The sequence below is a fragment of the Haemorhous mexicanus genome, chromosome 8 (assembly GCF_027477595.1).
Source record: "Haemorhous mexicanus isolate bHaeMex1 chromosome 8, bHaeMex1.pri, whole genome shotgun sequence".
Taxonomy (NCBI): Eukaryota; Metazoa; Chordata; class Aves; order Passeriformes; family Fringillidae; genus Haemorhous; species Haemorhous mexicanus.
Genome location: NC_082348.1, coordinates 21,095,811 through 21,118,522, shown reverse-complemented (window position 1 = coordinate 21,118,522; position 22,712 = coordinate 21,095,811). Strand labels below are relative to the sequence as shown.

At 37.8% G+C, this 22,712-nt stretch overlaps 1 protein-coding gene across 1 annotated transcript; it reads left to right on the top strand.

Annotated features, from left to right (window-relative positions):
- The first annotated feature begins 17 nt into the window (after positions 1-17).
- On the top strand, positions 18-21,524 carry CIR1 (corepressor interacting with RBPJ, CIR1). Its single transcript, XM_059853149.1, has 10 exons — positions 18-189; positions 920-1,014; positions 1,544-1,617; positions 2,825-2,838; positions 2,929-2,984; positions 3,308-3,356; positions 3,531-3,648; positions 16,699-16,805; positions 18,234-18,319; positions 19,973-21,524. Exons 1-10 carry the CDS (start codon positions 118-120, stop codon positions 20,700-20,702), a joined length of 1,401 nt encoding a protein of 466 aa, XP_059709132.1. The 5' UTR covers positions 18-117; the 3' UTR covers positions 20,703-21,524.
- Positions 21,525-22,712: the final 1,188 nt, after the last annotated feature.

Sequence of the window (22,712 nt, the reverse complement as noted above, 5' to 3'; positions counted from 1 at the left end):
AAGGCCCGCCCGCCGACCCGGAAGGCCCGGCCGCGGCCGCCCCGGAGCGCCGCTGTCGCTGTCCCTGTGCTTGTGCCTGTCCGTGCGGGGGCCGGCGGCTCCCGCTCCACCGCCGCCATGGGAAAGTCGTTCGCCAACTTCATGTGCAAGAAGGATTTTCACCCCGCCTCCAAGTCCAACATCAAGAAGGTGAGGGCGGCCGGGGGTGCCCCGGCGGGGACGGGTTGCCGGTGCCGCAGCGGCCCGAGTGGTGCTCCTCGCCTTCCTGGGTGGCACCGGGGCTGGGGCACAGAGGAAGGAGGAGGCAGGGAAATAGTTAAGAAATACTTGGAGTTTCGCGTTTTCTTGTTCCCACGTGTGTATGACTGTCGCATTTTCCTGGCTCAGGCTTTTCAGCACCTCATTCTCAGAACAAATAGGCGCTGTGCCCCGTCCAGGAAAACCGCACCTGCCACGATGTGCCCTTGCTTTCCCAGCGTTTCATACCTGCCTGAGCTGGCTGCAGGTGCCCTCTCCAGAACCGTGGCCCATGCCAGGAACACCCTTGGGGAGCTGGGGCTTGAGGTCTGCTGACACTTCGCCGAGCAAGAGTCGCTACAGGGAAGAGAGGCACCCACAGGGTGTTTTCTGAACCTACTTTTCCCTTTGAGCTAACAATTTTCTCCTGTCTTTTCAGTGTGTAAGTGTGTGAAAGTTAGATCTTTCCAACTTCATTCAAGTTAGAACTTGAAGTTTCTCAAAATTACTGTTGCGGGAAGTTCATTTGTAAAAATACTATATGAAAATAGTGCATTTTATGTGGTTAGAATGGTGACCATGCCTTGTTAAGCATTTTCAGTTGGGTAAGCCAGTTATTTATACACTAATGTAATTTGTAATAGTTTTTGTATTTAAGTGGAAGCTTAATTATTTTATCTAGGTATGGATGGCAGAACAGAAAATCTCATATGATAAGAAGAAACAAGAAGAATTAATGCAACAGTATCTGAAAGAACAGGAATCCTATGATAATAGGTGAGAATTGGCTTAAAATTGCTCCCTTCTTCCTCCTGTCTTGTTTTCATGGTAGTGAAGGTGATACTGCTGTGAACAATTTGAAGAACTGTCTCCATTGACTGTAGTAGTAGGAGAGGGCAGTGCTCCATTAAGTGATGTCTGATTTAGCAGAAGTCACAAGAAGTTCTTTAGTGGTTTGTGCCTGTCTTCTGGTTAATTTCAAAATATGCTACATTTCACACAACAGTCAGTAACCTTGTATAATTATACATTTGTATCACAGAGAAGTCTGTTTTTCATAACTCTGGACATACTGCTTTTCAGTTGAGATTGAAATGTGTGATTTTTGTGCACAATGGATCATGCAAAGTCATTGACTGGTCTCTCAGGTTTTTTGATACTCAGATTTTATTACTCACATTAACAAATGAAAAAATGCTAGTTATCACAGCAATTTCACACTGGTTTTTTTGTTTTTTTGTTTTTGGTGAGTGTTACCAATGTGACTGTTTTGTGTGTAACACCCCAAACTGCCCTTTTTATTTAGGTTGCTTATGGGTGATGAGCGTGTGAAGAACGGTCTTAATTTCATGTATGAGGCACCACCTGGAGCAAAGAAAGGTATTGCAATTTCCTGATTGTGGGCAGATAGTACTGCGAACCTAAAAACCTTCTGAAGAAACAAACACAATGTATTTGCTTTAAAATAACACGTTTGTGGTGAGATAATGATAGGAGGTGTGATTTTTTAATTATTTCTGTAAGAATGTGCATAGATATATAGATAGATAAAGATGTAGATATATATATACAGTATGTAATAATTTTGATCTCACAAAGCTTTAATTTCTTTCAAAAAGAATGGTTGGGTTTACTTTTAAGCAATAGTTCAATGTGAAGGAAAGACCAGATAAATATCTTTCCAGGCAACAGCGTAAATTCTGTCCTCAACCAAGGATGCTTCTTTAGCCAATTATAAAGGCATTGGATGAGGAGGACCAGGGCAATGACTCAGACAACACAAACCTGTATTTTGGCCTGCTCTCTTTTACAGAAATAGCAGGTTGCTTTTGTTTAAAAGTTACACCCGTAATTCAGCTTGATGCTTGTCAAACATGGGAAATACCAGAACAAGAAATTACTTATCAGAAGTTACACAAGTAATAAATGCTGAAATTCAGTAGTCAAAAGTGCTGCCTGACCTGTGTCTGGTGAGTCTATGACTGTTTAGTAGTGTTGTAAATGGAAGTTGCTAAATACCTGGTGGACACTCGTATCAATCACTTAATTTTAGCAAGATCTGAGGGTAAGTAAAGAACTAAGGAAATGTATTTCCTCTAAGAGAAAACATGTTCCCTTTAAAATGCATCTTTCCCATTTGCATGAAATCACTTGGAAATGCTTGGATGGACTCATTCTTGTAGACCAAGTTTTGCAATGATTTAACTTTAGAAGCTCTAATAGTAATCTCTTAAGCTTAGAGGAATTGCAATTTCAAAGTAGCAATTATTGCTAAACTTTCTTTTTAATATCTTAAAAGTAAGTATTGTTGCTACTCTTGCAAAAGTCAAGTTTTTATTTGTGTAACAAATCAGCATAATTTTAGAAGGTGATTCTGGATTTACAGGAATTTAAAGCTGTATGCTAGAGGCTGGTTATTTGTAAGTGCACTCTATTTATATAAAGCTACTTCCTGAGTATTTGCACTATTGATTAGTATAAACCATAAAATGTTTTTTCTTTTGCTTGGGGGGGAACACCATCTGGAGTTTACATATATAATTAATGCATCATTTATTTTCTTTGCATGCTTTCTGAAAATTCAAAGAGGAAACAAAAGAGGTATTTCATTACATTTCTTTATGTTTTCTTCTTGCTTGCTTAAAATGTACTCTGAAAAACTTCAAACTTACGATGTTTTCTGTTTTATAGCAAGAAGGAGAGACTGAATACAAATTTGAATGGCAAAAAGTCGCTCCTCGAGAAAAGTAAGATATCTGAATTTTTTTCATATACTTTTCTTTTTGTCCCCTTTTTCCCCTGTTTTATTTTTGAACAGGTCACTTGTGTGATCTTGTCACGTCCTGACGTGTAATTAGGAAAACTCGTTAACCTGGAACTATTTCCTTGCTCAGCTTTATTTCCATTTGATTTTTACATCCATATTTGAAAACGCATTAAAAACAACGTTTACAGGAATTATACCTCTGAAATGGGTGCATACTTATCAACAAAAGGTAGTGTTGTATATGATGTCTTTTAAAAAATAGTGGTGAATGGAGCATTTGTTTTCTCTTGTGTTTGTGTACAGATACGCTAAGGATGATATGAATATCAGAGATCAGCCCTTTGGTATCCAGGCAAGTTACATACATTTCACTCTCTGGATGTCTGGGGTGTATTTCAAACGTTGTCTGACTGCAGAACTTTCACATGGAGTCCCTTAATTTTATCACCTCTTTTTCAGTGGGTTTAAAGGCTTCTCTTATGCCGCTTGGTGACTAAATGGTGTCAATTGGCTTTGTTGCCTTTAGGTGCGGAATGTGAGATGCATTAAATGCCACAAGTGGGGTCATATAAACACTGATCGAGAATGTCCCTTATTTGGCCTTTCTGGAATCAATGCAAGTTCAGTCTCCAGTGATGGTTCAGGTAGGCAGTGAATGGTTCTTAAAGTTCTGCTTAGACATATATGGTGGGAGCTTATTATGTTTCATTTTAGAAGGTTTAAGTTTATCATATTTCAGAGAGTTGATGAAATCTGGAAAACGATGAGTTCCAATTGTAGGATCCACAAGTTTGAGTAAGTTATTTCATATTGCAGGGACCTAATCTTCTAATTAATAACTCATTTAAAAAAAATTCTGTATTGCTTTGATCCTATCTGTGCCTAAAACTGAGAAGCTGCAATGAGACTGTAGATCAGAATGACAAAATTTGTGTCACCAAAAAAGTGAATGGATTGTCAAAGACTGTCCCAGTTCAGATTTAAGCAAACTGCTTAGATAAGATGGAATATATCATTATATCTTTGTTAATCTCTTGGGAAAAAAGGAGAGGTTTGTGGGCTTTTTTTAAAATACGTAATTGTGTAACTGGATAAGCAATTGAAACCTAGATTTCCAAATGTCTGGTTTCCCTTCATCTGACTTCTTTTTGCTTCTCGAGGTACAATTTTTTTTTCTTCTATTAGCTCTCCCGTCAATTGAAGTCACAAAGCAGTTAGTGCTGGATTATGTTTGAATAAGTGGGTATAAACATTCAATTTGATTTTTTTTTTTTGCCTAGAGTACATTTTTTCTGTGAGTTGACCCAAGTTGTAAAACTTCTAAGTTTCTTAAAATTGGGGCATGTTAAAGAAACATCAGGTAGCGTGGATGAGTCTTCAGCCTTGCTGTACTGTCCTTTAAGTCACGAGTTGTGTCTTGGATTTTGCAGGGATACCATTGCGTCGAGTTGCACACACTCCATGGTTTCTGCTTTTCTTCTGTCTTCCTTCAGATTATCTACTTTATGTAGCAGCTCCTAGTTTTGTTACGTATTTAGGCTACCAACAATCTTGTTTTTCAGAATTAGGTCACATAGATCCATAGTTTCTTTGGGATGAGTCCTAGAAGAGTTAAAGGAAATGGTGTCTCTTACTCTCCTGTCTTTTTAGGCATTGTCTGATGATTATGCCATTGTATTGCTCATCCTGTAGTTGACTTGTTCAGCCTTTCTGTTCAGTTGGTTATCAAGTTAAATCACTTTCTTGCATGATTCTTATCTTAGAAAAAATTTGTGCTTAGAGCATTTGTGGATGGTAGAATTATATTGTGCAGCTCTTGCATGTCAGAGATGCTTTTGTGCTACAGAACTCACTGTGCACACCTCAGTTCAAATGATGTGGGTCAATTTTAGGGTGTTTGGTTGAAAAAGCAGAAATTATTTGTTAGTGTTTGCACAAACCTGAATATACATTCCTTATTATTTGTTACAGTGTAATACAGACACTCTGCAGTGTCAGTAGAAGAGTAACTGCTTGTTTCAAACCTTACTGAGCTATCTATATAGGTGTAGGCAACGTTTGACTGCTGTGGGTGTTTCCCACTTGAAGAGATGTCCCCCAGATGGCTTTTCAAACCATCTTTCTAAGCCTAAAGAGAGCATTTAGCATATGTAATGAATTTTGCATGAAGGAAAATGGTGTTAAAGTACTTAGATGTTCTCAGACTGTGCCAGTGCCCTCTCATTTTCAACTTTGGAACTTAGAAGACAGTGTGCTATGCTGAGCTTAGACTCAAGGATTTTTAGGGAGTAGGGGTGGGCGACAGATCAGGATTTGTATATATAATTTGTAAGACACTGTTCTTGAATTTGAATAGTCAGCTGTAATGATACTGCTACTTTCTCTTTCTTGCAGGGAAACTATGTAAGAGCACTGTAGGTAAAGCTTAAAGTTCTTGATTTAATAGCAAATACAAGGCTTAGAGAAAGTGGTAATATTAATTACAGCATGAAATAAAAGGTTGTCTGCTTTTTCTAGCCTCAGGAATACAAACCTTTCATCAACTTTTCTAAAACTTCATCTGATTTAATAACAAGTTAAGTTACACACCTTTGATGACTTCTGGAAATGTGTGTAAATGAAGCACTACAGTTAAGTGACACCACAAATTCTTGAATTCACCGCTTCTCTTAAGACTCATACCATCCACATGGTATGCTAAAGTGTGTGCCACGTGTTTTTTAAAAAAGTATGAGGTATTTTGTTGTTGTTGAAACCCTGACAGTGCTGTGTTGGCTGGGATGGGAGCAATTACTTTGCATTGCTGAGAGTTCAGCCCAGTTGTTACAGTGCTGCAGATCCACAGTTGGCTCTGCTGCCTCTGTTTCCACCTCCAAGAACCTTCTTCTATTGCTCTGTGCAATACACCTCCTCAAGCTCTGTTTCTTCCTGCTTCTCTTTATCAATAATTGCTTGCACTCCTGAGCAGCTTTCTAGACTAAATTCCTGATTATTTTTTATTGCTTCATAGTACTGCAAAAATGTCCATTGCCACACTGTTCTTTAGGCTGGCTAGAACTCCAGAAAAAAACTTCTTTGGAAGGGACAGAGACTTTCAATGAGATCATCCTTTTATGAAACTGTTCTGTGTTTTGTGAACTGATGATTAAAAAAATCCTTTGCACTTGAAACAAGTTGAATTGCACATGAATTGCTTCCCAAGCACCCCCTCCTCCACATATCATAAGTGTCTCCTCATGCTTAGAAAGCTGGTAAAAAAACATGGAAATAGTCCACAGTTTTCAGTTTTTTGGTTGTCAGCAACAGGAAAAAAAAAAAGTGCAAAACACTTGGCTTCTGAGACCAGGTAGAGTTTGTTCAATTTTTCTGAAGCTGTTTGTTCATTTCTAAAATGTAGAGGTTAAAACACATGTCTCTGAACAGAGCAGTGAATAGGGATTTCAAGGATAGGCAGTGATTACTGCTAGTATACAGCAGGTCTGGGGTGTGTGCTAAATTTATTTAACTGGGCTTTTTAATAACTCAGTGTGTAAAAATTCATTTGCAATGAACTCTCAAAAAGTTGAAAAATGTTTGCTAAATGCTAAATGTTTGCTAATGCTAAATTATTAGAGCATATAGTACTTTCAAAGGTTAGGAAGTATTGTCTTATTTAAGAAGTAGTGGTAAACTTCTTTCTAGCTAGTGTTTCAGGAAATTGAAATATAAATATTGCCCCATAAATGAAAGGGTACAGCTAAGAAATACAGGTACAACGAGGAAAATTTTAGTACAGCAGTCAATGTACAAGAATTCCAATTAGTTTATGAAATTAATTGTATTGAAAGGACCAAATTTAAGTTCTAAATAACTAAACATTTTTTTAAAGAGCAAATCTTTGGGGTTTTTTTATGTTCTTTGGAAACAGCTCTATTGCTTTGAAGTTACTTACTTGGTAGTGCATTATTTCTTCTGATTTATAACCTTTTCATCCTAATAGAAGTTAATCTTACATTCTTTTCATGCAAATTGAGTGGAATAATTTTTTTGGCAGTGCGTGGTAGTTGCCCTAACTAAAGTTAGGTTAGAATTCTTCCAACTTTGCAAATACTCTCCCTTGCTGGAGCACACCATGCATCAGCACAGTGCTGGAAGGCTCTGGTCCATGTGCTGCTGAGCATCCTGGCTGGTGATGAATCTCTGCCCAGTCAGGCTGTGGGAACGTTTGGCTTCATGGTTCTGAATCTGGTGTGCTAAGGACACTGACATCACTAATTTCTGCAGAAGTAGGTTTTAAAAAATGGTCTGGCTTCCCTGTCAAAGGTTTGTAGCAGGCCTTGATACAAGTTCAGTTTTTGTTTTGTTCTAATTTATTCCTGCTTCAGAAAGAGTGAAACAAAATGTCTTGTTTGGGTTCATTATTTTTTTCAGCATCAGAGGAAACATTTGACTGCAAGTAAATAAAAGTGAAACTCGTGTCTGATTTAGTTGACTTAGCTAAGTTCCTGCTCTGTTTCTCCATAGGGAAAAAGAAGAATAATTAATTGAGATTTTTTTCCCCCCCATATCATGTCCAATATAGGCTTTTTCTCTCCCATAAATCTTATAAGCTGTGATTCTGTCATTTCAGCAGAAGAATAGCTGTCTTTTAATGTGGTGTGCAGACTACATTGCAATGTTCCTCTTGACACATAGAACTGGTTGGCAATTGCTGTGTCAGATTTGGTGTTGAATATTTTGTGTGCAAAGACCAGTCACAGCCTTCATTTTCCTCCAGTGAAACCACTGCAGGGCACAGGGTGTCTGTGGCACAGAACTGTCTTCTGCTGTCTTTCAAGATCTGACATACATTGCAGTGCTTCAGCAAACAAAAATAGGTACAATCAGTACCTTAACTTGGGCATGGTGGCTTGGTTATTTTGCTTCTGGGACCATTTTACTAATCTAGCTGGTAATTCGTGCAAAAAAAATAATAACCTTACCATTAAAAAGCACCTATTGAATAATATCTCACCAGTGACTAGAGATTATTTTTTCAATAAGGCAATTTCAGTGGATGTAGTTATCATGGGATAATCACACCCCTGGGGTACAGCCTTGTCTGTAATCTCCCAGGAGTGTAATTATTGCATGATAACTGCACCCCCTGGTGTTGCATTATTTCTATTATGAAATTCTTAGTTTTAGATATAAAGTAACTTTGATCGCTGAAAACTGCAAAGTACTGTTTGAATGTTCCAGCTGTGAGGCTTACAGAGACCAACTTAGAAGATTTGCTTCTCCTTTACAAAGGTAAATTAGGCAATCAAAATTCTTCTTTGGGCTAAAGTGATTTACAGAGTGTTTTGCTGATAAAATCCTAACTTTCAAAGTTCCCTCCAGATGAAAATACCGGTTGTGCTTCTGAGTTTACATGCCACTGTGTATATATGCATGTAGAAAATGTAGAATGCATACCAGTAAAAAAACCAGCTCACTAGCATCTCAAAGTTTGCCTGTTTTTACAATCCTTTCTTTTCATTAACCAGGAGCATCTGTTGGGATTTGTGAGGTTTGTGAATCCTGAAAAGCCATTAACTTGGTTGGAACAGAGATCATTAGGTGTCCTGTGCAAAGTGTTTTGAAATAATACTATTGTTTCACTTCAAAATTGCCTGCAACTTTCTTGGTCAGGTGAAGTTAAGACAAACTGAATATTTTTTTCCTTTCCCTTCTTTCCTGCAAACAATCTGTCCTGTTCAGTGATGGTTTGGGCAGATGGGGGGAGGGATTACTGAAAAGCTATGAAAGCTTGAATGCTTACAACTTTTATTATATAGTTTTTAGAACAAAGAACCCAGTATCTGTTCCTTTCTTATGAAGAAAGGTACACTATCTTAGCAAGTGAGGCTAGTGTCTCAAATTGTATGAACAGCATAGTTAGAAGTGGGATGGTAAGGTTAAAATATGTTCTTGTACTCTTGGCTTATGAAAGCTAAGCCTGGAGAGTGTGGGGCATCCTCCTCTGCTGTGGACTACTTTGCATTTTTTACAGCTGACTGGCTCTATATGTGAGCCATGGGATGGAATTACTAAGGAAAAAGTGCTGTAAAGTGCTTAGCATGCTCTGGAAAATTCAGGCAAATGAGGGTAAAATTCGAATGGAGCAGTGTGTATGTGTATCTAGTGTCTTATGGTCTACCAAGATAAAACCACTTCGGGTATAGCTGTGCAGGTGCAGCCTTCTAAAGGCTCATTACCCAGTTCTGGGGTTTGCACCCTCTCTTTTCATCTCCTGAGTGCCCCTAAACTAACTGTGGGTGTTGTTTCCATCTGTCTGTGACTTAGTGTGTTCCACTGATCTTAAGCTTTTAGGTGAAATACCTTTCCAGAGTAATCATTGAAATTACCAGTCATGGGGAGACAGCAAAAAATGAAATCTATGTTTATGTTACATTGTCTGCATCTCACGGCAGTTTCCCAGTGACAAATATGGTACCTTTTCTCCCAACAGAGAAAAGTCTGCATTGTATGGGGAATGCAGGAATTTTTAAAAAATGTTCTTTTGAATTTGCTATAACCCAGAAAAGGTATTTGAATATATTAACTGTGAATATTTGTATAAATGGTCATCCGTAGAAAGGTACAGTGTGTGAAACCTTCCTTTATGATCTGCAGCTGAGACCTTTGATTGTGAACAGTAGGAACCTTAACTAAATCTTCACATAGTTTAAGAACTGTCACATTTTAGAATAATCCTCCATTTATGTCTCAAAAGCATTGGCATTTGTTGTGAATGCATAAGATACAGATTCTATTAGAAATCTTGTGCTTAGCATTTAAGTGATAAATATGGATTCCAATAGCAGTTTGATAATATTAAATGGCTTTTACTACTCCAAAAAAATAAAAAGGAAACTCAGGTTTCTCTGAAATACCATATCACAAAAGCATGGCAAATTACACCGAAATTCTGTGCTAAAGTGTTAAATACAGTTAAACTGCAGGCCCTCTGAAGAAGAGCTAATTAAAAGCCAGAGGTTTTAGTCATTGATTTCTCTCAATGCCAACTGCTGCAGTTGCTTTGAAGTGTAAATATGGTCTGAATGCACTCATCTCTGAAATAGATGAAAAAATTATCAGTAAAAGATGATTGATTCTGAATTAGTGGAGGCAGCATGAACTTACTGTGTGTCATGATCACATAATTTTGATTATAGTTCTTTGTCCTGTAGATAAAATAAGTGTCTACTCTCATCTCTATCACAACCTCAGTAAAAGTTCACAGACTATGGAGTGTGATTAAGCTCAGTCTGTAATTTTTTTCCATTTTTGCTCAATTTCCATATTAACAAAAGCCATAGAAAACTCGGTGGACAGAACAAGAAAGTATATGGATGTATTGACACAACTGTCTATTCTAATTTTAAGTTAATTTGTCTTTTAAAGCAAAACCTAAAAAGCATTGTATCATATGTTATGTCTTTGCTACTACCCAAAAAAGGTAGCATTCTGCATTCAGAGTATATTTATCCTTCATGTGGTTGTGTGCTAGCGTCAGAATATTTTCAAAAGCCTAGTTAATTCAAAAGAGGTATTTTTGTACTCTGCAGGTATTTATTTATCTACTTTTCCACAGCAAAGCATGGCTTTAGTACCACTGTTGTGTAGAGAACCATAAATAAATTTCAGTTTGGAGGAGGTATGACCTCATGTGGTCCAAGCTGCCTAGGAGAAAGGATGGTGACAACATGCTTTAGGCCTACTTTGCTAACAAAAAATGTGTAGCAATAAAAGAGAAGCCTTGAGAGTATCTTGTCCTTGATTCATGAATTAAGTTTTAAGCATGGTAGCATGTAGTTTGCTGACTGTGACATAAACTGGCAAATTGACAGCAGATACACAAGTTTGCTATGTTTACATTTTCATGTAAATTACCTCTCTTACCAAGTCAGAAGTGTGATGGTGTGCTGATGGTGATGTTTTTAGATTAAAATTATCACATTTGGAACCTAAAAGACATCCCATGCCCGAACACATTTTCAGAAAAGGAGAAAATCTTGTTCTAAAGCCATATTCTAAATACTGATGATGTGCAAAATGAGCGGTGGTTAAAATAAAGGTGAATAGTTGGAATTAAAATGACACCATGAAGAGCCTACTTTTTCCAGTATTTTCTACCCTTTTCCAGTAACTTTTATATAGTGTACTCTATTTAATAGTGTACTGTATTTAATTTTGTAACAATACATAGAATACAAACCAAAACATACATACATTGTTTAATATATTATAGTTCTGTAACTGCAGCCACAATGTAACTAAAACTGCTTATTGTCATTTCCCCTGCCAAAGATGGCACATTTACAGTGTTATTGTTTCTTATGTCTTTGATTTCCATTTATATTCCACAATAAAAAACCATTTAAAACCTGATTGATTGTAAAGAATAATTCAGTTTGCTTATCTGCACTGGTGACAGTAGTGAAAGCTTTTATCAGTAAATTGGGCAAATACTATCAAGACTGTGCATCATGGGTAGGCGGAAGTAGAACTGCTATTTTTGGTGATACTGGCAAACAAAACTTGATGGTCTGTCCTCACTGCCCCTGAAGCTATTGCAGAAAATGTGGTATTTAATCACAGTAGTCATGACAAAGTGTTTTAGCATACTGCTCCCTCATATTGAATAATTAGAAAAGATGTGCTTTGCATGTTGTAATGGAGGCCTGCTGGATGGTGTGTTACAGCTGGCATTGCTCTCCTAAGGGTGCCCATGCTTCCCAGAGAAAACTTTCTGAAAATAAGAGTCTTACGTGCACTCTGCATTTGTAGCATCAAGAGAAGTACAGGCAGAACAGAAAATTTATTGCAGCTATAGGTTTCTCTGGTTTCTGGGACAGGTGTGGGGCAGTAATGTGGGGTGGGAGAGCTTGCTGTAAGGCAGGCACTTAAGTAATTGAAATCCAGAACTGTATTCCCTTCCTGATGGCTTAGTAGAAGCAGAACTGATTATGTTAATTCATGTCAGTTGTGTGATGAGAAATTGGGAGTGCTCCTTGTTCCAAAAAAGCAAGTTTACAATATGTTGTGGAAATCCTATTCTTCTGCAATCCAGTGTAATCGATGCTCATATATACCTGAGAAAAAAACCTAGCTACATCTCTTCTGTAATGTAATTTTATAAGTATTATAAAGATGCACCAAAAGCTGTCAAGCTTTTGGGTAGTGTTTTGTGAAGACTCAGATCTTCACACTTATTGCATGTTTTGAGTTTCTAGATTTTGTACCCAACTCTTTGAGTCAGCTGAGCTATCTAAATTGTATCCTTAAATAGTGTCTTGAACAGAAGATAACAGAGAGAATTAGTGCAGCAAGAATTTCTGTGGAAAGTAAGAAGCAGGAAGAAACTATAACCTCTTTGCATGACAACACTGTTTCTTGAGAATTACAATAGCCAAAAAAAAAAACCCCTTTAAAAATCTATAACTATTTAAGGATGGAGACTTTTTTGTGTAAGCCCTTGTATAATGTTAAGTACTTGTAACTACAGAAAATATAAGAAGTTGTCAGTTGTCTTAATGCATAAAAATAAATGTCACATTCACAAGTAGTTAATTACACTATATGACAAAAAGTTTTTCCAAGACTATGAATTAGTTTTAAAGCAGATAAATGGTTTAGTTTTAGCCGAGTGGCATCTGGGAAAGTTTTGAAGATCTTTTTTTTTTTCCTATCAAAATGCAAATTTCAGAAAATAACCTTTACAGTCATATTCAAAAATAGCAAGGTACTGTATTTGACTTGTTTCAGGAAGAATAAGAAACAGATGATGAAACATTGTAACTTTGAACTTATTTTTAGTTTGCTGATGAAAGAATGCTGAGGGACTAGTTGTCAGAAGTTGTAGCAATCAGCTATTTTTATAGGATTCCTGTATCTAAAGTTCTGCCAGCTCATAGTATAATATCTCCAGATGTTTTCACCTGCACGAGGTCACAGAGTTAGCTTCTCAGGCTGTCTCACAAGTCTGTGAGGAATGCCTATATGAGGAGTTTGATTTTCATAACACGTAAAGGATTTTTGTGCCTGATGTAGGAGTGAGTCTGCAAGTTGATGGATGCTGTTCAAAAATAATAAGCTATCATCATAGCCAAAGATTTTAGCCAACTGAGAGCCTCTCAGCTCAGTCTTACCATCTGTTTTACTGTTAATGACTCAGCTGCAGCATTGGGCTGCCAGGTATGCCTAGTACTGCTTTCTCTGACAGTCTTGAAGGGTGAAGACACAGCTGTGGTCATAAGCCAAAGGCAGGCTGAAAAGATTTACCACTTTGGATTACCAGACAACCTGCTGGCATCAAAGTTTAAACTTTAACTACTTAATAGGGAAGCCAAAAGTTGGTTTTTTCAAATCTCTGTTAAGTGAGGTTCAGTTTTTAGGGTTTCTTTTACAGGCTTGGTCTCTCCCATTTACATTAGCCAGGAGAAATCCCCTATTACATTTTATAATGTGGGAATGAGAATGTGATTGTTTACTCACAGATTCAGGCATCTTTTAGAACTCTGTGGAAAAGCATCTCAAAAGGAAGCATGTTACACACCTCAATGCTGTCACATGAAATAGCTGTGCCCAGGAATCCTGAGAGACCTCAACCTGTCACTGATATTTCAAAGAAAGTCAGATCTGCTTATCAGCATAATTAAAATATAAATCAAAAGCAGTCTGTTGAGGTATGGTTGGGAGAAGAAAGTCACCCAGCATTGGATGCCTTTGATTCCGAGCAGAGAAGTTTAATTGTTCTGTTGCAGAAAGCAGGTAGTAATAGAGGTTTGCAGTTAAGCTGTGCAGCCATTGTCAAATATGATGTCCTAATTGAACTTATCAGCCTGGTCTTGTAACCAGGTAGAAAACAGTCTCTTTACACTTCCCAGATCAGAGATTGCTTTCTCCTTACTGTGTCTCTACAGATGTCTTGCTGTCATTGGGCAGCAGAACTTCTGAGAAGCTCAGTGGCATCATTGTTAAAAGTATAAGCAGGTTCATCTGTTTCATCCTCTCAAAAATGCTGATGTTTTTTAAACTGTGAAGATGCCATACTGCAAGGAAGTGTCTTCCATAATCAACCACTATGGACAGCTGCCCATGTCATGCCTGGCTGGGGTCTCCACACACAAGAGTTGTGAAATAGGGTTGTGTTTTGACTCTACTTCCATTTATGGGGTTGGTTTATTTTCTGAATCTCATTTCCTAGTGTTTTCTAAAACCTTTAGTTATAGTAAAAATAACATACTTAATGAAGCTTCTTGGAGATTCTTGCATCTCCTCACAAGCTTGGCTGAACCTAAATGACTGTTTTCCTCACAATTGTAGGGGGACCAAAACAGGAATAATTTAATTAGTAAAAAACTTTAGTCTCAAGTTTCTGTGGCTGCCATTTGATGCAGCTTGTATATATCCACAAAACAGGAATAACAGTAGTTTGGTAACTGTCCTTATCATGGTAATACTGGGTTGCAACTAAAATACTGTAGGTGGAGCTGTGAATTTCTTATTGGCATCATTAATATACAAGGAAACAGATACACAAAAATCAGTAGTGTTGGGCATTCATTACAAGCTTTTTCTTAAAAAATAAGAAATTATTTTGCTTGCCTCTTGCCAGTGCTATATACAAAGAGTGCCAAAAAGGTTTGCTTCTGGAAAATGATTTGAATTGTGCTTTTGAAGGCCAATGTGCCTTCATGTCTCTCCGGTCTCAATTCTGACCAGAGTCCATATAGGGACCCACAAGGTTGGGGCTTCTGTCTTGGTTCTTTAGCAAGTCTGCTGTGTAGATTTGGACAAGTTGCATTTCTCTATTGATCTAATCACACTAATAAGAACAATTAGGTATTGGATACACACCAAAATGTGTACAATGCTGAAACACTGACGAGGAATACCTAAGAAGTTAAAGTTACTTCTGTAGGCAGTGGCTCTTTGAATAATAGGGAGGAACTGCCTTTGAATAATAGAGGTATTCTAGGCTTGAATTGGTCAAGTGTTTTGTTTCCTTGGTGTGGAGAAATCTTTCATGACTCTATGCTTTGTCTCCATTTGGCTTCCTCATACAGGGTTTCTGACTGAATTGTATGGTTGTTTTATATGGACTTTTCAAATCAAGGCCTCTTCTGGTGACAAATTCTGTCAATAGGTGTCTGTCTAATATTAGTTTCTGTTCCAGCCTGAGTAGATTTCAGCAAGCATACCAAGGTGTGAAATTTGAAACATGCCAAATTGTAGACACTGGGGCCTAAACACATTCATTAATTGTGAGCTTGCAATTACACTGTAACACACAAAAAGAAAAAGCACTTTGGGTAGAGTACAGAGGGGATGGGAAATAACCCCCTACTTAAGAAAACTGTAAACTCCAGGGAGGACTAAAAGGTATCTCATTTGAAAATTCTTTTGCCTGGAAAAATAAGGAACTTGTGAAAAGAATGTCATTAATGCAGGGGGTCCTTAAACCATTTCCAAAGTTCTGTTTTATTCCTGCCTGCTTTACATGTAGACCTGTTTGTTTCTGTAATGTAATATATAATGTAGGAAAACTAAGAAAAAGGTTACATCTTTGGAGAAAATGCTATATAACTTTGCATATATTTTCTATAGCAAAAATCTCACTTTATTTTTCCTTGCTTTTCTGAGTTAAAATCTCTGAGTTTTGTCAGTCTTACAACTAAGAAAGTCTTTAACCACAGAGCAGAATCAGTACATTTCATAAGGCTAATTAATCTTATCATTTACAGTAGTTTACTGAAGTAATAGCGAACATGTGCTCCATGCCCTTTGTTACATTCCTTTTAATTTAGATTTACCTTACACAGTTCATTGACAGTAAGGTTAGTGAAGGAACTGGGAAGGAAATTTACTGGAAGTGACCTCACAAGAGAGTGGATACTTAGGGTGAAGAAAAGTACCTAATCAGACAAGTACACAACATTGTGATGATCACAGAGATTCAATTAAAGCATAAGAGTGAGTTACAAGGTTTGTAAATTATGCAGTCAAGTCTGAATGATCCATAATACATCCATAATACATATTTTACTCCTTGTTAGATTCTTGCAAAGAACAAAATCATGTGCCTAATGCCAACACCTACTCTAATGAAAAATACAGCATGTTTTTTAAGCTAATAAAACCAAAAATCTCTAAGGAGATAACAGTTTAGAGGCTACATATATTTGGCAACCCCTAGAATAAGTAAGGACATAGATACTTTTCATATTCCATATATATTTTTCTAATGTTTATTTATACATTGAAGTGCAAAAATTTATGTCATTATGAAAAATGACTTAGTAGTGACATATTAGAGGCTCATTATCTCATTGTTTTAAAGGAGAGGAGGTACCTGAGTCTTATTTAATATGCTTTATTTAGATCTCCTGTGCTTTTTTACTATAATAAAAATATATTACTAGACTTATCTAATATATTGTTTTCAACATGACAAAGTTACATAAGAGAATCCCCTTGTACTTAAAGAAAAATGCAATTATTTTCCATTCTGAATCTTCAGACTGCTGTTTTAGAAAATCATATCTGATTATTTGCTCAGCAGAAGATTATTGAGTTGATTTAGCTGTGATTTTACTTAACAAAGCTTCAACTGAATTCCTACTGTGGAGTCCAAAAAAGGTAGAGAGATATAAATGATACATTCAAACTGTGATTTTTGTGAACAGGGCCATCAATGCACCCCTCGGAGCTAATAGCGGAGATGAGAAACAGTGGGTTTGCACTGAAACAAAATGTACTGGGGAGAAACTTGACCGCAAATGATCCATCACAGGTAATATCTTTTTACCAGTAAGCTGAAAATGTCTGTAAATCTAAATGTGATTGCTTGTGAATTGTTACTTAATGTTTTCAAATATGCATATCCATAGGAAAGCTGAAGAGCTATACCAGTAGAAAAATGTCAGAAAATTTAGTTTTCCAGCTTTGTTTTGTCCAGAATGGTGAACCATAAATTACTTCTTTTTAAATCACATATAATAAATTAAATCCCTCTTCTGGGTGACTAGAAATTGAATTTTTCATAATGGGGTGGTTAGGGCTTCTGCTGCATTCTTGTAATACAGTGCTACCCTTTGGATGAAGTTTGAGGCAGTATGCACAAATAATTACTGCCAGAAATGCTATATCTGAAGGGTTTTTTTACTTGATTCACTATTGTTCGAGTTATTTTTTCTGGGAGTGAAAATGTACTTAGACTGCTCAAAGTATATTACTAATTGAGGTGCCTGAATAAAACTGTAAAATAAAAGATTAATATACACTCCTTGAAGTAACCTTTGTTCTTATGGCAGTATAGTCAAACCAGTAGTAAAGAGGGGATGACCACAAGCTGCTCTTGAAATCTTCAGTAAATCAGCAGTTCATTGTGTCTCCATGGACAGATGTACCTTTGCCTTTAAAAAAAGCTATGTACCCCCAAAAATGTAGCATATGGGCACTCTTAAGTGAATCGTATTGATATCAGTATGTTTGCTTTATGTTAGGTGTGCTGGGGTTTCTTTGTAAGAGCTTTTTAATCTTTATTTCTTCTTTCGTCTTCTGAGTACGGCTAAAATTAAAAACATCACTGTGGAGAACTGTGGTATACCAGATGCACATAATTTGAGGAATTCAGGGTCTTCAAAGTAGTTTTGCTTTGCTGATTGTGTTACTGTATGTAGATTATATGATTACAGTATTTTGCATTGCTAGAAGACTTTGTGCACATTTAAAGACTAATAACACAACAGTGAAGTAGATGTGTTACCCATTTTCCTAATGACTAAACCGAGACAGAAAAGTAATTTGCTTAAATTACTGTGAGTTTGAGCAGGACTGGTGTCTTGCCTATTCATCCAAGCATGATAACAATGGAGTGACTTATCCTGGGGAATCGTGGGCTTCGAAATCAGCTCATTTTTATTAACTATTTGAGAAATGTTTCTTTCCCTAGCAGTGATTTTTTCATGTGTTAGTAATAACTCCTGTTGTATAGCCCCCACATTATAACACCTACTCAGCTCTGAGAGAGAATGTCGGGGTTTTTCACTTGGTAGTGGGTACTCTGTTCTAACCAATGTCTTAGGCTGACTTAGTAATACAAATATATTTGTGTCTGTGCAATAATAAGGTATGTAGGGGCACCACTTTTAAAACAGAAATCTGAATGAATATATTCTTTTTATCTATAAGAACCTAATGTCTTACTGCATTTTTCTAGGAGTTTGTTACAAGTGAAGGAGATGATGACCCAGAAGTTGAATTTTTAAAATCACTATCAACCAAACAAAAACAAAAACTTCTAAGGTAGGTCTGGTACTTAATGGAGGGGATATATATCACCAGTAGTTCTGATTTACATCCATGATTGCCACTGTGACTCTTTGGTGCCCTTTAGCACCATCAGTACAGAAGAAAATCAGCTTAGTTTAACATACACTTGACCACAAATGGCATTATGTAGCATGATTGTTTTAACTTGTTTTAGAACTTGTTTTATTTTAATCTAATTTTGATGCCTTTGACTGGGGCTCATTTCCAGTTTAACTGGGATACTGAAATACTAATTGGCTCACTAGAGATGCTGTGCTGCTAATTTAATACTATTCTGCACTCTGTTGTTTGCAGTATCTTCTCTTGTGATAAAAAATTCTGTGCTCTTGTTCACTGGTTTACAACTTGACAAAGTTTATCTTCTCCCTGTGGCTGAACTGAACCCGACCCTGTACCCCAATGCCAAGGCTGGCCCAGTTGCACCCTGTGCTTGTATCAGGGCTTGCAGCTTACTGCTCCCTGTGGGTCTCAGTTAATGAGGTTCCCATGCTTTGTTTTTATCCAAATAATGTTGTGTGCCAGGTGACTAAAAGGTTTTTTCTCTCTTCATTTTCAACGTTATCCTGACATCATCTCAAAAGGTTTAAAATCAAAAATACTAACTACTGGCAGGTAGATCCCATAGAGGCATGCAGCTAAAACAAGCTTTTAGGATAAAAGATGTCACGTATGTGGGGAGTGGAAGGGGAGGAGGGAAAGGTGAATGGCTAAGCAGGTAGTAGGTAGGTACATATGGTATTCACATATGTAATAATTCTCTGAAAACATTCAACATGTTTTATGTTCCTTATAAGTAAGGAATGTGTATGTAGAGTAATTTAAAATGTTATTTTTGTTTGAACTTCTGCTGGCCCAACACATTGAAATTTTTATAATCCTTTATATTTTAGAAGTTGAAGTTTAGTAAATATTTGGGTCCTTTAGGCTTTATTAGTCTGAAGGGATTTCTTTTAATACACTGGAAGCAGTTTCACTATTCACTCACTGATTTTCTGAGCATAAATACAGAAAGCAAAATAAAAACTACATGAAAGTAGTCAAATAGTATGCATGTGCATGATGGAATATTGTATATTTACAGATAGAAAATGTAAGTTTCTAGTCATGAAAAAAGAGGTTACTGGAAATATCTGTATTATTTGCTTAAAGAACTCAAAGACATATGTTTTAGTCTCTGTTTTCATCATTAATAGAAAGTGAATACTAATTGCATTTTTTCATTTTCAAAATACCTTTTTAAAATGCATAAATAAAAGCAGCAATGATTTTCCAAGTCTCCAGAGCAGCTTGGCAAGGAGTAAAAAAGCACTACTGAATGTATTTATTCCTAGTTAAAAGGCCTAAATTGTCATCTCTTACTTATCTTTTTGAAAATTAAAGAATTAAAAAATAATATTATTCCTGTTTTGAGGGAGCTGCTGTGGTTTACATACTATGGTATGCAGGTTAGAAGTTTTAAAATGAAACTTTGCTGAAAAAGGAAAATAATTCAATGCATTTTTATAAAAAAGAATGTATTTACTGTGTAGGTCATCAGAAGTAGTGAACTTTGAAAGACAATGACTTTGTAATCTAGTATATCTTAACATGTCTGATTGTGCCACTCTTTTATTTTGAAAACAAAAGGAAGTTGGATCGTCTAGAGAAGAAAAAGAAAAAGAAAGATAGAAAGAAGAAAAAGCAGCAAAAGAAAAAAAGCAAAAGTAAACACAAGAAACATAAGAAGAGATCCTCTTCCTCATCCTCCAGTGAGACTTCAGTAAGCAGCAGTGACAGCGAGACTGACAGCAGAGATAAAGCAGCACAAAAGAAGATGGAGTCTAAGAAAAGGAAAAAAGACAAGTTTTCAGAGGCTAGCAGCAGCAGCAGCGATTCAGAAGGAAAGGCAAAAACGAGGAAGGAAAAACTTTATGAAGATCTCTCCAGTAGTCACGGTAACAAGGACAAAGACAGGGAGAAGTACAAGCTTTTAAAGCGAGATAGTTCTGCAGAGAACAACAAATGGAACTCCTGTGAGGGGGAAAGAAAGTCCACAGGCAGATACCATAGCACGAACACGAGAGACACTGAAAGAAAGGAGAAGGATAGTAGAAGCCAAAACATGAATGAAGGGAGCAGGAGAAGCCCGTGCTCAAATCACAGCAGTTCCAGGCAAAGGCACATAAGAAGAAGTCCAAGTCAAAGCCCTGGTGAAGAGCGGCACAGGAAAAAGGACACCAGAAGCCCCAGCACAGATGTACACAGAGAGAGGGGAAAATGTAGAGACGGCTATGGGGACAAGTGCAGTAAAGTGGAACACAGAGAAAGAAGCAGACGCAGTAGAAGCAGAAGCAGAGAGAGGAAAAAAAATAGATAGTATAGGGGACAGGTGCAAACAAGAATTTCTCTGGGTTTTGATGAATACCTTTAACAAGGGCTCAGTTACATACTGCTGTTCATTTTCCAGCCTCTGGAACTAGCATTTCCTGCATAAAGCCAGCAGCTTTATGTATGGTTCAATTCTATTGTGTTGGAATATTTGTAAATTAGCTATAAACGTTAAGGTATTTTTTTACTGTCTAAGTATGCTTATTGGCAAATACCTCTTGTATACATGCAGTAATTCACAAACCTAAATTAAGGATTTTAAAATATTTAAAAGCAGTATGTGATACTCTCGGTTTCATCCTTAATTTCTGTTTAGATGCAAATGCGATGGGGAGCAGAGAAAGCATTTGAGATAGTTCTCGATAAGATCACTGCTTTAGATATCAAAGCATTGTCTTGTAGAGGGTTTTGTTTTTTTCATACTGAAACACTTTTCCTAAAGTTCCCTGTAAGAGATCAATTTCATGAGTCAAAACAACAGAGAGACATAGTTCACATAAGTGTATAGCCAACATCTTTTGGCCTCCTGCAGTGTACAGCTTGGTCAGGGCTATCTAAACATCTTGAACCCCTGTTGGTATGTGTCAGTACAATGTCAAGTTATTGTTCAATAATCTCTCAAGACATGAAAGGAATATTTACTGCCTCAACTGTTTCAGGTATTTTGTTGTTTGTGGTAGTAAGTTAGTGTAAATAGTCATCCTTTTGTTTTCATGAACCTTTTTGTGGTTTTAGTGATTGTCAGTCATTTTCTGCACACGTTGTTATGAAGATGAATTTCCAGAATAAAATACCTTATTCTTTAAAACCATCTAATATTTGCCATCTTCTTCAGAGTTCTGAGTCAGTACAAATGCACAAGGCAACACTTCACGAGGTTTTTATGGCAAAGGAAAGGCTTCTCTGCTCTTTCAGGATGGCAGATGGAAGCACATTCATTAGTGGACACGTGAAACAGTCACTGTGCTCAGTATTCCAGCAACTTTCTTACCCTCCTCACTCACAGGACAAATGGGACTATCTTTTATTACCAGTCCACTTCCACTTCACTCAGAAGATTTTCAGCACTGCACAGAGTATAATAATACGTGGTGAAAGTGACCTGGCTTATCGTTTAAGTGCATGTGAAGAGTTTGAAAGGGTGAACCATTAAGAGATGTCACCTTTTCAATGTGTCTGCGTTCGGTTGCTCTGGGCATTCTTGCTGAAGTGGCTGGGAGTTAAAGAGCCCCTGCAGTAGAGTCAGCCCCCCTATATTGATGTGTGGAAGCTCTGATTTAGAAAGACCAGGAGGAGACTGCAAAAATGCCTGTTTTAGCAATCTAAACAAAACCTCTGTGTAAGAGAGGACAGAGTAATGTGATAGGGGAAAAGGCATATTCTGGTATGAACATTTTTGTGTTAAGTGCAGCAGGAAAGAGGAAAAGCTGGAAGGTGTCTCCGTTTCAAAGAAGGGTCTCTCCAGTTGTTTTGTGTTTGGCTCAGGAATCATGCCAGCTACAATGCAATTGACTCCCACCTGAATAAGAGTGGACAGCTCGATATCCACGGCTGTATGCTCCTTTGTGGGCGCTGCACTTTGCTCCTTTCCATGTAGTTAAACAGTGTATCCTGCCTTTTCGCATAGGAAGAGACGGCAGAAAAGTCATGATATTTTGGATGTATCTGTCTTACACTACCACGGAAAGGTTGGTGTGGCTGCGCAGGCAGTGTCTCACTCCGAGTACCTTCCCTAGGCTAGTTTGTGTCCCCTCACCGGTACGGAAGCGACCCCCGGGGGCCCAGAGGCCGGCTGCAGGAGGGTGGGGCCGCCCCCGCCGCAGGGGGCCCCCCCGGAGTGCTCGGGGCAGCGGGGCTGGGCCGGGCCGGGGCAGGCCCGGAGCGCTCTTTGCCCGCGGCCCTCACGGGCCCCGCCGGCACCGCCCGCGGCGCGGGGCGGCTGCGCGCGCCCGGCCCCGCCCCGGCCCGCGGGGCCATGGGCCGCCACCGCCCCGGGCCC